Raw genomic sequence first — 17407 nt, 5'->3', positions numbered from 1 at the left:
GAGACCTGATTATTTACAGATGCTATCTCTATGAACTAACACACTGTCTAAGGCTTACCTGTATCCTCAAAACCCACGCTGCAGTATTTCCCAGGTATTTGAATGCAGAAACCACAGATAAGTTCCCAGCTCGGGTGGAGAGGCATCCTTCTGTTCAGTTCTATTACTATAAACCATCTCTTTTTAATTTATTCAGGGACACTTGTTTTGTTGCATTTTTGTGCTGGTTTTGCTTGTGACTTCACCTTTGAAAGAGTCTCCAAGCACAGTATCTAGCACTGCCTAGCTTCCTGAGCACAAGAAGGCTATGATGTTCGATGAGGTCTCCTCTGCTTTAAAAAAAAAAATGACTTGCTGTAAACAGGTAGTGTTATGTATTGATCTACTAATAAAAGTGTTGTGATCAGAGGTTTGCAGAATGCTAGTCCTGTGTCCAGTGTTTACAGAGCATAGCTCTCATAATCAACCGACTGAATATCTAGCCTCAACTCACACTGTAATAGCAACCTCTGCAGCAAACTATGTTTTGTTCATGATTATATCTACAAAGACTCTTACCCACATGGTGGGGGAAAGAGAATATAAATTGTCCTCTAACCTACACACATGCACAAGCACTATGTAAATAATCAAATAGCACTCTTAGGGAAAAAATAGAAGTATAATAAAAAGAGTTGGTTGGTGAAATGTGCTGAGAGGGAGTGGTATGGAACACAATGTGTACAGCAATCACCTTTATCTATGACGGAGCAGTCTATGCTACTCAGTGGAAGTCTGACATCACAGAATGTACCAAACTCCATGCATGCTGTTTTTTCTATAAATACACACACCCATTTAGTGCCTTTATGAACTAAGTGCTTGTCACATAACATTTGCTATGTGATACACACATAAATTAAGCATGACTTCTTGGGTTTTTTTTTCATAATTCCATAGATTCTCACTATAAACCTTGGCAGCCTCAGAATGTGTGTGTGTGTTCATTTTTTCCCAATATAGATGACATTTTATACATTTTTGCCTGTGCTTTCTCTTTAGTGCATCCACCTTGCCACCATTACTATTTTGGTACTTCTCAATCATTAGTTTAAAGTACTGTTTATTTGAATACAGGTGCTGTGATAGCACAGTGATTAGCCTAGCATCCAAGACAGTGACTGAAGTGACTAAGAGGCAGATAGTGCATACAACATGGATGCACTGGACAAAGGTCTGTGTGATGTAGTGCAGCTGAACAGGAAGAGATTTTGAGTCACAAAGTTGAGCAATTGAAACCTTGCAATTATCTCTGGAGCCTCCTGGGCAATTTTTGGCCTGAGGGTAACAGATAACAGCAACAACAACAACAAAATGGTAGGAAACAAAACCACAGATAAAGGGAGAGTGCTGGGTACAGATTCTTAAAGGCAGGAGCTCTGAGGAAAATCTAGCCTCATTGTACAGAATCAGGAAATAAGGACAGCTAATAGTTTTGAGTGTTTGCTATTAACCTGTGTTTTGCTAGGCACTGGTCACGCTTCATTTCACACCTTGTTAGGGTGGGTAACGTCTTTATCCGACTTCCACACAATGGGCTCTGACTTGTCCAAGGACACATGCAGATGAATGGGGCTCTGGCCCAGATTCATATGCTCACAGTTATCCATGTTCTTAATCACTTTCCAATAAGTGGAAAGTGGACTCAGTGGGGGTTATAAGCTTTTGAGTTTTGTTAAAACTTAATCTGTTGGAGATTTGGTAGATGCCTAATAGAAGCTGCCCCGAGTCACTGGCTCTCCCCAGAGAAAGTCATCCCTGGGAAAACAGTGACACAGTCGGAGGGGATCCTTTCTTGACTGGCTACAGTGCTGCCTTTCGTCTGCTCGCAGGAGCAGCTGGAGGGACTCACACATTACTCATGCTGGACTTAGTCTAGAGTCACTCCGTGGTCAGGCCCGTTAGCCGTGGCCGAGCTTCTACAGCTGGCGTCTGCTCCTGGCTCCCGTCCTGTCCCACACCTCCTGGCAGGTGTTTGTGGTCTTCATGGGGCTGACAGGGGCCTCAGATGCACAGAACGGAGGGGCGGAGCTACCAGACAGAACAGAACAAACACAGGCCTGGGGGGAAGAGATTTGAGTCTGCGGCTCTGAGGCACTTCTAAGACAGAGAAAGTAAAATTATAAATGAATTGTTTGAGGGCTCTTTAGAAGACTTCCCGTTGGAGTCCTGCTGGTGGTGGAATGGCTGAAACTCTGCCAATCTGTGGAGTCAAATCCTTCTGTGCAACTCTGTGTATGTATAGTCATGTCAGGTGGATAATTAGTGATGATGTTAACGTTTACTTAATGTCTCTAAATTCAAGCACCTCAGTCTCACATTCTTCCCCACAGAGGCCCAGAAGGTAGACACTAATATGATAAAAGCTTTACAGATAAAGTTTCTCGTACTCAAGGCTAACAGCAGGTGCAACTCTTGGTCCCAACTCTTCAACCATCATTATATCCCTGTACTTGTTCTAGGCTCTTTGGGGTCTAGTATAGTTCCTAGTCCTTGAGTTTTGGCATGGCACATGTTTTAAGAGTGGTAGCGCCGGTACAGGGAGAAAGTTTCTGAACAGAACACCAATAGCGTATGTTCTAAGAGCAAGAATTGACAAATGGGACCTCATAAAATTACAAAGTTTCTGTAAGGCAAAGGACACCATCAAGAGGACAAATCGGCAACCAACAAATTGGGAAAAGATCTTCACCAATCCTACATCAGATAGAGGGCTAATATCCAATATATATAAAGAACTCAAGAAGTTAGACTCCAGAAAACCAAACAACCCTATTAAAAAATGGGGTACAGAGTTAAACAAAGAATTCTCACCTGAAGAACTTCGGATGGCGGAGAAGCATCTTAAAAAATGCTCAACTTCATTAGTCATTAGGGAAATGCAAATCAAAACAACCCTGAGATTTCATCTTACACCAGTCAGAATGGCTAAGATTAAAAATTCAGGAGACAGCAGATGTTGGAGAGGGTGTGGAGAAAGAGGAACACTCCTCCACTGCTGGTGGGGTTGCAAATTGGTACAACCACTCTGGAAATCAGTCTGGCGGTTCCTCCGAAAATTGGGCACCTCACTTCCAGAAGATCGTGCTATACCACTCCTGGGCATATACCCAGAGGATTCCCCACCATGTAATAAGGATACATGCTCTACTATGTTCATAGCAGCCCTATTTATAATTGCCAGATGCTGGAAAGAACCCAGGTATCCCTCAACAGAAGAGTGGATGCAAAAAATGTGGTATATCTACACAATGGAGTACTATTCAGCCATTAGAAACAATGAATTCATGAAATTCTTAGGCAAATGGATGGAGCTAGAGAACATCATACTAAGTGAGGTAACCCAGACTCAAAAGGTGACTCATGGTATGCACTCACTAATAAGTGGATATTAACCTAGAAAACTAGAATACCCAAAACATAATCCACACATCAAATGAGGTACAAGAAGAAAGGAGGAGTGGCCCCTGGTTCTGGAAAGACTCAGTGAAGCAGTATTCGACAAAACCAGAACGGGGAAGTGGAAAGGGGTGGGTGGGAGGACAGGGGAACAGGGGATGAGAAGGGGGCTTACGGGACTTTCAGGGAATGGGGGGGGGCTAGAAAAGGGGAAATCATTTGAAATGTAAATAAATTATATCGAATAAAAAAATAAAAAAAACAAAACAAACAAAAAAAAAAGAGTGGTAGCGCTATCCTAAACCAAGTTCTTAAAGGAAATCTCACTCATTTGTCTGTTTCTATTCACCCCTCACTGGTCAATAACACCATAAGGAAAACAAATTCCCACCATAACCTGCTGGCTCCAGGAGGAGGAAATATGAGCTGAGCCATCCGAACAGCCCACACTCCACACATCAGACAGACAGCAAGAAGCAGAGCTGCTCCAGCTGTTCAGCTGCTCCAGCTGCTCCAGCTGTTCCAGCTGCTCCAGCTGAAGCACAGCCACCCAGATTTACAAACACAGGCAGCACAAAACTCAGGTAAGTAGTCGTTTCTAGACCAGTCTAGCCACCAATTTGTGGAAGTAGCCTATGACACAGCCATAACTAACCAACAAAAACATTAAGCAGGTATGCAAACTCAAGAAGGATGACGTCACCAGACGTGCTTTAAGCGATTACATACTTTGCCTTCCACACGATTTCAAATGAAGACACTTTAGTTCTCAAGAGCTGTATTTCTATCTCTGTCTTTTGAAAAGGTAGCAAAAAACAAAAACAAGGATTCCATGATTTTCAGCAGTTAAGAGATGCTTGTGGGAAAGATTCGAGAAGCCCTGCCTACCGTGAGGAACTGAGAACAGTTCGTGGTTGCTGGGGGAAGGGAGAGATCTCTTCTCTAGTTACATAGCTACTGGTAAGCTGCCTATGCTCCTATAAATAGATGCTCACCCAGGATCCTGTAAGTGACCTAATTAAAGTCACAGGGTCACAACACCAAAGTATCTGAAAGCAGAAGCAGGCCGAATGGCAAAAGAGATCACTGGGGGTGGGCTGGGGGGGTGGGGGGGGAGAAAAGAGGGTAATGAGAGAAAATATGAACCATATATAATATTATATACAAGCATGAAACATACCAATCTGATTATTGCGCTAAATAATAAAGTATCACACACACACCCCAAACTCACCCATTCCTGTTCTGATGCATTCAGAGATCTACACTAATTCCTTGCTTCAGAGGATGTAGACAGTATCTGTTTTGTAACAGCCCCTCCCTACCTCCTTCAGACTCCTGCATGGCCTCCCATCGTCCTTAGTCAACGATGGTAGAGCAAAGGACCTGCATTCTTCTCCCTCACAGCTCACCCTCTAAGCAAGCTCACAGAAAAGCACAGAGTTGGAACGCTGCCAGGCAGGAGACATCTCTCAGAGAGCAAACTACACTTACCTTGATCCTTAGTTCTCAACCCAAGCCCTGCCCAGTCACTACAAACATTTCACAACAACAGCACCTCAGAGTCAAACTGTCAAGGCCCTCTCTGTCCTATGCTAATGCCGCCACCATTTCTCATAGAATGTCCCCTCTCCTGGGCTCACCCTCTCGGGGCAGACTCTGAGTGTCCTCTTGTACCCACATCACTCCTTGATGTCCTTCTACTTTCATGGACTTCAGCAGAAGGTTGTGACCCTATGACTTCAATTAGGTGGCTTACAGGATCCTGGGTGAGCATCTATTTATAGGAGCACCAACAACTTTACCAGTTGCTACACGATTAGAGAAGGGATTTCCCCTGCCCCAAGGTATTTCTGGACCTACACTGATTTTTTTTTCTTGCTTTCTAGACAGGCCTGGAACGCCTCTATTCCTCTCATGGCCTCAAACTACATCCTAAAGGGCCCCATAGAGGTGTTTCCTTCCCATCCAATCTCCAAATTGGTACCAGCATAGTGGGGGTACTCCTGTGACAACCTGACCATGTTTTGGGGAGGACTGTGGAAGGACTTTGGAACTTTGAGCTAGAAGAGCCATTAGGATGTTAAGAGCTCTGTGGGATCTTGTATAGGAGCTTGGAAGATAATGTTGAGAACAGTGCAGAAGATGGAGGCCTGGCTTGTAAAATTTCAGAGGGAAGATTAAAAACCATGTTTTGATTGTGAAGATTTTGTGGTTTTGGTTATCTGGGGCTGAAGAATCAGCTGTGATTAACAAGATACTACAACCACTAAAGTAAACCTTTGTGTTACTGGGACTATTGATGCTGGTTAGCTGGCACTAGGAAATTAGTGATGATTAAGAAGAGACCAGCATCTCTGAGGTGAAATCTTCTGGGAAGTGTTTTCAGAGAGCACAGAGGCTGTGTTCCAGAGATAGCCACAGCTGTACTTTGTGCTGTGGCTGGACTTGGTGCTGTGTAAGAGTAACCCAGGTGGTACTGGTTTTGAAGGCATGAAAGGGTTGAAGGGATCATGCAAAGGAGCCGAGGCTTGTCACCATGAAGAGAGCCTATTGGTGAAGCCTAGTTACAGCGGAAGACAGCAGTGTTTTGGAGATGCCAGTACCGTGAGATAACCACCAAGAACAGCAGCAGCAGTGGAGTACAGACAGCTGGAGCCTAGAAGACAAGGTGTGTGCTACAAAGGGCAGAGTTGGAGAAGTGACCCAAGCCCTCAGAGGAGCCCAGAAGATCGAGAGTTGGATCCCAGACATTGAACCATTAGAGTTTGAGTTTTGGTTTTTAATTGTGACTGTGCCCTGATATTTTTCCCTCTTGAAGGAAAAAAGTATTTTAGTGGAGCCCACAGTTAAGAGACTTTGAATTTTTAAAAGACTTTGAATTTTAAAAGATATTGGATATTTTAAAGGGATTGAACTTTTAATATGTAAAGACTTTTAAAGTAATTTAGATCTTGGGAATGAATAAGAAAGTAAGGGTTGAGGCTTACTATTGATGTGTTTGTGTGTCAAGTTGACAAGGGGTCAATTGTACTGGCTGGTTTTGTGTGTCAACTTGACACAGGCTGGAGTTATCACAGAGAAAGGAGCTTCAGTTGGGGAAGTGCCTCCATGAGATCCAACTGTGGGATCAAGTTAGTGATCAATTAGTGATCAAGGAGGGGAGGGCCCCTTGTGGGTGGTAGCATCTCTGGGCTGGTAGTCTTGGGTTCTATAAGAGAGCAGGCTGAGCAAGCCAGAAAGAAAGCCACATCCCTCCATGGCCTTTGCATCAGCTCCTGCTTCGTGACCTGCTTGAGTTCCAGTCCTGACTTCCTTTGATGATGAACAGCAGCATGGAAGTGTAAGCTCAATAAACCCTTTCCTCCTCCACTTGCTTCGTGGTCATGATGTTTGTGCAGGAATAGAAACCCTGACTAAGACAAATTACCTTCTTCTTAGCCTATTTTCCCTAAGAAAATGTTTACTTTAACACTTGTTTCATTGTTGTGACAGTAACATCACACTGAGGAAATGAAGAAATATTTCTTAAATGTTTTATCGTCCTTTTTAATGCTTTTCTCTCCATTTATAGCATCTTCCTCTGCTCTTTACATCTAGTGATTTTCCATAAGGTTATTTGTCCTTCTCAAATGCTACCCTGTCATCTCCCAGAATTCTTCATGGCAGTGAACATGCATCTATGTACTCTTATTAGATAGAGTAGGGATTCTCTTCCAATGTCTGACAGGTTATTCCAAGTAGAGGAAGATCATATTTTATATATATGGTTGGTTGTGTTTGAACCTTTTCCAATGCCAGTCTTTGCCCAAATATATAACTTGTGTGTGTGTGTGTGTGTGTGTGTGTGTGTGAGAGAGAGAGAGAGAGAGAGAGAGAGAGAGAGAGAGAGAAGAGAGAAAGAGAGAGAGAGAGAGGACAGAGGCGAAGAGAGAAGAGAGGAGAGAGAGAGAAGAAAGGCAAAGAGAGAAGAGGAGAGAGAGAGGAGAGAGAGAGAGAGAGAGAGAGAGAGAGAGAGAGAGAGAGAGAGAGTCAGTTTCTATCGCTGTGATAAACACCATGACCAAAACAACTTGGAGAGGAAAGGGTTTATTTCATCTTACACTTACAGTCCATTGCTGAGGGAAGTCATGGCAGGAACTCAAGAGACCATGGAGAAGCACTGCTTGGTGGTTGCTTTCTCAGCCTGTTTTCTTATAGCATCCTGGACCACCTCCCTAGGCGTAGGACCACCCACAGTGGACTGGCCTCTCCCACATCAAACATTAAATCAAGAAAATGTCTCTCAGATTTGCTTACAGGCAAATTTGATGCAGGCATTTCCCCTGTTGAGGTTCCTCTCCCCAGAAAGCTTCAGCTTGTGTCAACCTAACCAACAAAATGCAACTAACACAAAGGTTTGAAGGTAAAGATTTAGAAACTGAAAGGAACCCAGCATGAACCAGAGCACAGCTCCAAGGTGTAGGCAAAGACTGGCGATGGGAGAGATTCAAACACAACCACCTTCTCCCTCTTTGATTCTGATTTTGGAGGTCTGAATATGAAAATTGGAGGATGATTAAACCAACCTTAGAAGAGCAGAAAGTGCTTTTCAGATACAGGAGGTAGGGACACAAAGAACAGACATTGAGAGAGGGGGGCGGGGATTAGGAGAAAGAAATGAGTTGTGAGCAGAGCTATTGTAACACATAAACCTTGAGCATGCGGCATTATGACGTAATAACAGGTTTAATCACACTGGAAGCAGACTTTCAAAGGTGTAGAGAGCTCAGTGGTTACATGCTCCATCCACACACACAAGGTCCTACATCCAAATCCCCACAGGTAGAAAAACTAAAGTGTGGCAGCGTCTGCTTGATTCCATCAGTTGTCAATTAGATAGCAACAGGGCTTGGTTTAAATAAAATAAGAGGGTACTTACAAGTGACATGTCATCTTAGAGTCTCTGCTAAGTCAAGACCCAGAGGCAAGAAGAAGGTAGGGGGCTCTACCTTGCTGGCTGGATGAGTCACAAGAAAGGAATTTCCCCACCAGACAACCCAGCTTTTTAACAGAAGCCCAAGAACCCAGAGCTTTAAGCCCTTTTCTCCTTTTTCCTCATACAAAGATGGTCTTAAGTAGGCAAAGAAGCCAGAGTCAGCCCCCCCACACACACACACATAAATAGATTAGCTCAGGAACCGAGGCCTGCACTGAACACAGCAGCGCCAGGCAGTATAAGAGGGTCCAGCTTTGTACACAAAGCAGTTAAGACCGTCCCATTACAGAAATGCTTGTCACATACTGACACTGTAGCTAGTACGGCTAAGCAGTTGTGCTTTAAAAAGCCTGGCCTAAAGCACATGTCCTTGCCTTTGAGGATGAAACCTGAAGTGACCTAGTCAGCAGCCAAGAGGCGTGTTTTCAAGTTTGTGTGTTTAGGTCACTCTTTGCTTAAATTTTGTTTTTCACCATTTCCCTGGAGGCATGCGATCATTCAGAATGCTTCACTTTCAGAAGACAAAAACCAGGTCAGAGCAGTCCAAACAAATAATGAAGTCCATGTAATCACAGGGTACAGGGATGGATCTCTGGTCCCATGACAATGGACCCGTGTTAAATAACATCTGTGCCTGTTACAGTTCTGTTCAGCTATCAACCTAGTTCTCTTCCTAAATACCAGCTTCCCTATGTGGCCAAGGTCTCTGACCTTGAGGAACATCTTACATCTCACATCTTATATTAAAAGTCCCAGGCTGATTCTAAACCGTTGGATTTTGTATCCTCCTCGTAAACCATCTGCTGTCCTTCAATAGAAAGGACATTCGGTGTCCAGGGAATGACAGTTCCATCAGCATCACAGTGAGAAGAGACAGCATCTTTTGAATGTAGATATATTAGAAAGTACCAAATAGTTGATGCCTACCACACATTGTAGCTTTGAGCAAGTAGTTTAACCAGCGTGAGCCTGGGAAATTACCTTGGTACTCAAAAAATGAATAATAATACCTACTAAATAGGATGTTGAGAGTTATATTAGAAGACTTGGCACATAGGTGTTCAATCTTTGTTATTCCTGGTACAATTAATGTTTTATTTTGGGGATTGTTTTTTATTGTTGTTGTTTATGTAGGGATTGTTTTTGATATAGGAATCTGAATTTAAAACCCATCCCTGACTCCCAGATGTCTGAAGTACTCCTATCCCTAGGGTGGAGTCCTCTTTGGCCCTGCAGCCAGACGCCTTGTACAAGCCAGGCCTGTGTGCCAAGGTTACGCTGGTTCACCATCTGACGGCCACAGAGCAGTGAGTAGCTTCTAGGCCCCAGCAATGTCAATACTACCTTCCTGACTCCGCCTATTGTATCTAGAGGAAACTGGCTGCTCATTGTCTTCCAGAACTCCCCCCAGGAAGCATGATATCACCCTCTAACAAAAGCGGGAAAGCTGACAGATCTGCTGAGATGGGTGTGACCAACACACACACACACACACACACACACACACACACACACCTCCCTGCTCAAACCCTGAACAAGAGGCTGTGACAAACAGAGAACAAACAGCAGCTACCCACAGCACCCCTCAGCCTCACCAACTCCTGTGACTGATCCATAAATGTCTCCATTTCTGTCACTTCCACACCATGTCAGCTGTGTCCCCGTGGGAATTCATTCCCCATCAGTGACAAATTTACCAAAGAACAACGATTCTGCCCATCTGGCAGATTTTGATCTTCAGTCCAGCTTCCACAGTCTTGGGGGAAGGAACATGGTCAGACAGCTGAAGAGACATGGCGGCAAGGGGCTTGCTCACAAACCTGACGACCTGAGTTCAATCTTGAAGATCCACATTGTAGAAGGAGAGAACCAAACTTTCTGACCTCCATATGTATCTCTCCCTCTCTCTCTCTCTCTCTCTCTCTCTCTCTCTCTCTCTCTCTCTCTCACACACACACACACACACACACACACACACACACACACACACGCACGGGGCTGTAAATAAAATTTTATAAAATAGATCTTGGAGGTAGGTATAGAGGGAAGCAAGCATGGCTCCATCTAAAAAGATCCTTCTGTCTGTCTGATGCGAGCTAAGGAAGAGCCTGGTCAGGCTGCTGGGAATTGGGTTATCAGTTTAAAATTCCAGAAATAAGGGAGGCAACTTTAGATGTTGCCTTTCCTGGAGGCTGGGAGTGACGCCAGCTGATCTCCTGGTCCCCTCCCAGATCTGGTTTAGCCCATGCAGCTGCCTGGTTCTCTGTAAAGAATCTCATCTGTAGGCTAATGCTACAGGCCTGGAGCCTGTCACCCTGGTGCCTGCATCTTACTCTCTTCCCCCTTAAAACTCTGTGGCTAGCAACACTGACAATCTAAAAATCTAAAGAAAAAAAAAAAGAATACAGATTAGTTTTGCAGTTTCTACCATCCCCTGACTGCTAACTCTTCAAAGAAAATCCTTAGCCATCAAGATATCTATGCGCCAGTCTTTCGTCTCATTCCCTTCTTTTGAGTTTCAGATCTCAAAAGCCAAAGTTTGCTCAGCATTTCCCTTTAAGTGCAATCTCAGCATCAACACATACAGAACCATCATTTGCTCTATCCCTGATCTTCTGCCATGTTTCCCAGTTCTTGGAATGGCTCTGCCTCTATGCAAACCAGAATACTGCTCCCCTCCCTCCTCTGCAACCAGTCACTAACCCTGCATTTTCTTCTAAGGCTGTTTCAAACTTCCTGGTCATCCCTGCGGCCTTCTTGACAACAAGGTTGAGAAGCCATACTGGACCCAACCTCTGGTCTCCACCGCTTTAACCCATCCTCCACATTAATATTACTGTGAATCTCCCAAAGCTTAAATCAGATGTGATATAATAGGACTAACACTCTGCATACAATGAGCAAAGTATGAGCTATTTAAATGGGGGAGGGGGATGAAGAGTGTGTGCTCCACAAGTTGTGAATTCAGCTCACTGATAGAGTGCATGCCTAATATGCATGAAACCTTGAATCTGATCCCCAGAAAGCAAAAACCAAATGGAAATATTTACATACAAATTAGATGTTCTAATCTTACTTTGTATCACTGGAAATATTTCTGTAATACTTATGTTTTTATTTTGCATAAATTACAACTGTATCATTTATCACAAAATCCTACAATTCATCAGCCATTTTTCCTTTAAAAACATAAACATTGTAAGGTAAAGAGGGAGAATGGACAATCTTTGTTTATATTCTTAGTTTCGAGTACTGTACATGACCCAAAGTACATTTCCAATAAGTCACCACTGATTGAAATCAAAGACATACAAATAAAATTATCAAAATGCATACAAAACTTCATTAGATATCTATTGAACAAAATATCTGCACATGTTATAGGAAGTATTCCACAATTATAAAATACCTAATACTAAGTTAAAATTTAGCTAAACATCCTTTTGAGTTTACTCTTTATTTTTGATACCCAAAGAAAGAAATGTTTGTTTTCCTTAAAAATTTAACTTTTAAGATAACAATGACTGTTATCTTTATGGTATAACAATTCATCCACTATAAATATTACTTTAATGTTGCTTCAACCCGTCTACAACATTCCTTCCCCTCCCCACCCCCATACCAATTGTTCCTTACCACAACTATTAAACTATTCGGTTTTAAAAAATCACTACAAGTCAAATGTGTGCACTGATAAAAATAGAAACTGAATAGCATCCATTGTAAAAGATTTTAAGAATCTAGTTGAGTTAATTCTACTTGCCCCAAACTCAATGATGCATTGGTTGGCTGCACAGCATTAGGAGAAAGCCATGAAGAGGAAGTGCTGACTGGGGAAGATTGCACTCTTATGAGCACTAGCTTCCATTTCTAAGGACCCAGGTTAGATTCCCAGCATCCATATAGCAGCTTACAACCATCTATAAATCCATAAGTCCCAGGGATCCAGTGACTTCTTTTGGTCTCCACTGGCATCAGGCATGCACATAGTACATGAACTGATGCAACCAAAGCACCCATACAAATAAAATAAGTTTTAAAAAATTTTAAGTTGCTGTTTCCAAAAGGGTAAGAGTCCATGAACAAGGGCTGATACAAAAGGATGTATACAGTCTTGATATGTACCATGATCAGGGATAAACAGATAAAACCTTGAAGGGCTCAACCAAGTCGAGGTATTGTGGGAAAAGACTACAAGTGCTGAGAGCTTAACCTAGATGCTGATGAAGATAGTATCACTGCTGCTTTGCACAGATGCTGGTAGTAGATGTCTCTTTTAATTATATTGGCTTCTTACTGAGTAGCATTTGACATGCAGCATCATATTTGATTCTTAGAGCAACCCTGAGAAATGAATGTTCTCATCCCAAAAGATGAATGATGGCTGTGCTGTGCTTATCCACTTTGGGCTTTGTTGTTGTAAATGCAAATTTGTGATTCCGCATCCATATTTTAGATTATTGCTTCTTGCCTGCCAGTTTGCTGTGACGGTTCTCTGGGATATTTAATGGGTGTACTCTAAGAAGCATGTTGACGTGATATCATTTCTTACTTGCACCTAATATATGCGTCATATTTCACACAAGCAGAGCTCCTATTAATTTTGTGTCTCGTCAAAACCTGCTTATTATTCACAAGAATTTTAAACTAACCATTTTGCTCCTACAATGAGTATCCATAATCTATTTTTTAATCCAAATAACAAAGTTGGCATTTCACTACTTTTAAAATGATGTCTTTTGCTTTGGTCCCATCTTTCCAGATTAAAGAACTCTCTTGAATCCTGATTCTGTGTGCTAAATAGAAAACCTCCTACAAGGAGTTAGAGGTAACTTGGTCACACCTATTTTTTGAAGGTAGATCTGTAAGTAACAAACTGCTATCTTCAGAAGAATTCAGAGCCTTTAGAGAAGTGGTTCTCAACCTGTGAGTCGTGACCCCTTTGAGGGTCACATATCAGATATTTACATAATGATTCATAACAGAAGCAAAGTTATAGTTATGAAGTAGCAATAAAAAATAATTTTATGGCTGGGGTCACCACAACATGAAGAATTGTATTAAAGGGTCACAGCTTTACGAAGGTTGAGAACCACTGTTCTAAAGGACACAGCATAGTCTTTTGACATTGAGTTGGATAATTTCTTTCCTCCTGGAGAGATGGCATAGAAAAATTAGACTCTTCCTGGAAGTTCTCTCAGGGTAGGGGTGAGAGGGAAGTACTAACAACAGCAATGGTTGGAAAGGAGAGTTTCTGAAGAAGGCCAGATCTTCCCTTGGAAAACAATTCCAAGAGGTGTCCTGATCCCAGGCCAAGGAGAAGGCTCCTCCTGGGACCACTTTTCTGACCTTTCTATTGCATTTCCTTTGCCAGCCCAGACAACATCTCTGCTATCTCTGAATCCAGTTGTTTAAAAGTCACACAGGACAGGAAGGACAGCTGAAGATGTGTGACCTAAAGACTTCCTATCCTTGTGAATCATATGGGACATCCACAATGAAACAGAAGAGGTGGGTTTTATTTTTAAGTGTATATAATTCTTTAGAGCATGCAACCAGATTTGGTACAGATAGGGAATTAAAGATCGGATAACACTACTAAGTTATAGGAGAACTTGTTTGCAAGCTAAAATTGGCAATAATTCTCAAATAGGAACAAGCACCAGAATCTTGAGTTGTTATGGAAATCACAGACCTCTTCCAGTTTATGCATTATAAAGCTGCTTTGCCACCAGAGCAACCTTGATTGAGGTAAACACAGAATCTTTATTCTTAAATACCAGGCTACCAAGTAGACTATATATATAATATCTATATCCCTTGCCACATTAATGAAGTAATTAGACTATTAGAGTCTGACTTGAAGAAAGAACTCCTGAGGCTGTTTCTGTGATCACCAAGCCTCAAGTACTCATGTTCAGGGAAGCTTAGATACAGAAGGAAAGTTAGGAATCAACAGAGACCTTCAGCAGAAGCCAAGCTTTCTGAGTTCTACTTTCTAAAAAGAATGTGAGCTCCTCCTTCTTGTCATCTTCCCCCCAGAAATCAGTTTCAGGGAACTGAAGTCAAGCATCAGTGAGACAACTGTTTTGGAACAGAACTCTTTTATATGAATTCATGACAACTTTTCTAAACTTATATTGTAAAATGCCATTAAAAAGTTACTTAAGGAGAAAGAGTAAATTAAAATAGTTCTGTGTATGGGTGCGTGCACACATGTATGTGAGCATAGTATTAGTTTATTTAACTTAAAACTACACCAGAGCAAAAGTAGATAGCTGGACGTTGTACTATTATAATCTCTGATGTAAAATCAGTCCCACATTCTATATCACTGACCAGTGTGACTTGCAGGAAGCAAGACAAAAGTAAGGAACCTTAATAATTATTTAAAAGTACATAATAACAAAGACAGCAACCTATCTCTACATTAATATAAAGACTAATACAGATATATAGCAATATATTATGCAGTTATGTTATATTATATTATAAATAAGTTACTACATAAGTAATTGGCCCCATCTTGGATACTCTTTTGGCAATTAGTGTTACTCTTAAAATATTATTATTAAGTTTCTGATGCATTGGTTGTTGAAATCAAATTGAAGAGCTATATGAGAAATTGTACACAATTATATTTTACTGGGTTAACTTTTTTGATATTCTAACATATAGAAAAATATGAAAGCATCATCAAAAGTATTTCTTTGTATCATATTCTATTGCTATAGCCTTACCATTAAGTTTGGTAAAATTTCCCAAATTCATCTCCTGTATCAATTACATTTTTATCATAATAATTAGAATACATTTAAACCAATTCTAGAATCCTGAGGCAATGATAATGTATCTGTGATTAGCAGTTTGGGTCCTTATGTTTCTCCTAACATGCTGTGTGAGTTACAAGGCACCCCACTGTACAGAGTCTGTGATACACATACAAAACTCACGCTCATTCTGGCTGCCCTTTTTAGAGGGACCACTACAGAACTTGGCAAAATACTGAGTCTTTGAGCTTGGCAATTGCCTACATTTTAGTTAGCTTGCTAGGGCTGATCTTTATGATTTATTCTATGTAAAATATCAAAAAGTTAAAGTCAGTGGCATAGCCCTAACTTCCTAGACCCCTACCTAAAAGACAAAAAGCCCCAAACTGAACTACTGGAATTAAAAAGGATGGAGGTACATAATCTTTATAGAAAATCGATCTTGTTTTTACTTAACATTGATGTTTTGTATACGACTAGGTAGGAATTTTGTTTCTACCAAAAAAAAAAAAAATCATTGAAGACTTTCTTTAAAGTAATTACAACCCGATTTTGTTTTTATGGATAAGGAAAGACCAGAATAAGAGTCAAGAAAGAATACTCCAGAATAAACAGATCCTTCAAATAAGGTGACTTACTCAGTCCTGGGAGAGACCGTAGCAACCCAGGAGGCAGCATCTGTCTACAAGAGATGGCTAGAAAACCCAGCTGGTGCCGCTGGAATCTGAACTTCAAAACTTTTGCATGTGTAAACTGGAGAGTCACAGAAAAGCAGTGTCAGCGTCACCAAATCGAAGGTTTGGTGAGAGAGAGAGAATGGCGAGAAGTCACTGTTTTTAAAACATGACACAAAAAAATAAACATCAAGCCAAAACTTACCATAAAGGAGCAAGCTGACTCCACAGAGAACTAAGCCGGCTAAAGAGTCCATACTTCCCCAGTTCTCCCCATCCAGCGTCCACAGATGAGCATGAGTTCCCTGGGAACCTTTCAAAAACCCACAACTTTGCGACTTCCCACTCGCATGGTCTACTCGCTCTTGTTTACAAGTTGGAGGCAAGGAGGAACACCACAGAGGCAGGCAGTAACAGTCTCATTTCTGTCTGAGCACAGGGAGTTTTAAGTTCCTTTTTCCTGTTTCCTTTGTAGATTAGGATGGGAAAGGCTGTATCTTAAAGGCACTTGGTATCAGCAGGGCTAGGGGCAGAGCGAGCCCTATCCATCTTGCCCTTCATCCAAGGCTTATCTCCTGCTCCTGCTCCTGCTCCTGCTCCTGCCTTGACTGGATTGTGGGGCTGAGGGATCTTTGTTACAAGTAAGGTCCTGGTCAGCATTTTCAGGAACAATAGGGGTATCCTCTCACAGGCCAGGAATTGAATAACAGCCCTCCACCTATGTATGGTATGCAATGCGGACCAGCCCTTCCAGGCTAAGCAGTTCTCTGGGGTGCATTTGGGATCCCTGACAAAAGGGGGCTTTCGGCAAGGCACGGGGAGCAGCATTTGCTCTCGTGTTTGCGTTTTCACGCACAGGGTATGAATTGGGCAACGAAGTTTCCTGTGATGAGAAACCATAACCTGGAAGGCAATCAATCTGAGGGAGCATGGTTGAGGTCAGTTCTCAGCCGAGCCACCAGAGACCAGATTCCACAGCCATTAGCCTATTTTCTTACACCCAGATGGCCTGTCTGTTGGCCCCGAGCCCAAATACACGCATGCTACTGGCTACAGCTTTAATTTTTATTAGCATTACATCTGAGGGTGATCTAATTTGTTGCAGAACTTGGCACAGGAAGATTTTAGTAATGCGAATCATTTCATAGTTATTGGCAAACAATTTCAGATGCAAATTACATACAAAAACATGGGGGAGGTACCTTTTGAAAGAGTGACTTACTCCACTGCTTTGGCAAGCCTGGAAGTAGCCTTGAGCTCTGAGGAACGATGCTTCCTCAGCCTCCTGAGTGTTGATACTACATAAACCACACTCCTGGATTAGGCTAGAGATTTTAATCAGGCAGGTGAGATGGCTCAGCAGGTAAAGCCAAGACTGAGTTTAATCCAAAGCCCCTGTGATAGAAAGACAGACACCGGAAAATGTGTACCTCACATGTGACCTAAATGTATACACACATACATAAAAACTACAATCAGCAAAGATACAGATCATCTCTATAAAGGCCCAACAAAGTTGATTATGTCTACAGGAGCAGAGAGTAATC

The 17407-nt window shown here is 42.0% G+C and overlaps 1 protein-coding gene across 2 annotated transcripts in view; it reads right to left on the bottom strand.

The window, feature by feature from the left end:
- Tek (TEK receptor tyrosine kinase) overlaps positions 1 to 16431 on the bottom strand; it is a 119280-nt gene extending 102849 nt beyond the window's left edge. For both annotated transcript variants that reach the window (XM_052176765.1, XM_052176766.1), the window contains exon 1: positions 16066 to 16431. In XM_052176765.1, coding sequence (XP_052032725.1) covers positions 16066 to 16117 — 52 coding nt within the window. In that variant the 5' untranslated portion in view covers positions 16118 to 16431. The remainder of the gene's footprint in view (positions 1 to 16065) is intronic.
- Positions 16432 to 17407: the final 976 nt, after the last annotated feature.

This window comes from Apodemus sylvaticus, chromosome 3, assembly GCF_947179515.1.
Source record: "Apodemus sylvaticus chromosome 3, mApoSyl1.1, whole genome shotgun sequence".
NCBI lineage: Eukaryota > Metazoa > Chordata > Mammalia > Rodentia > Muridae > Apodemus > Apodemus sylvaticus.
Note: the sequence above shows the minus strand (reverse complement) of the source record. Positions and strands in the feature narration are given on the sequence as shown.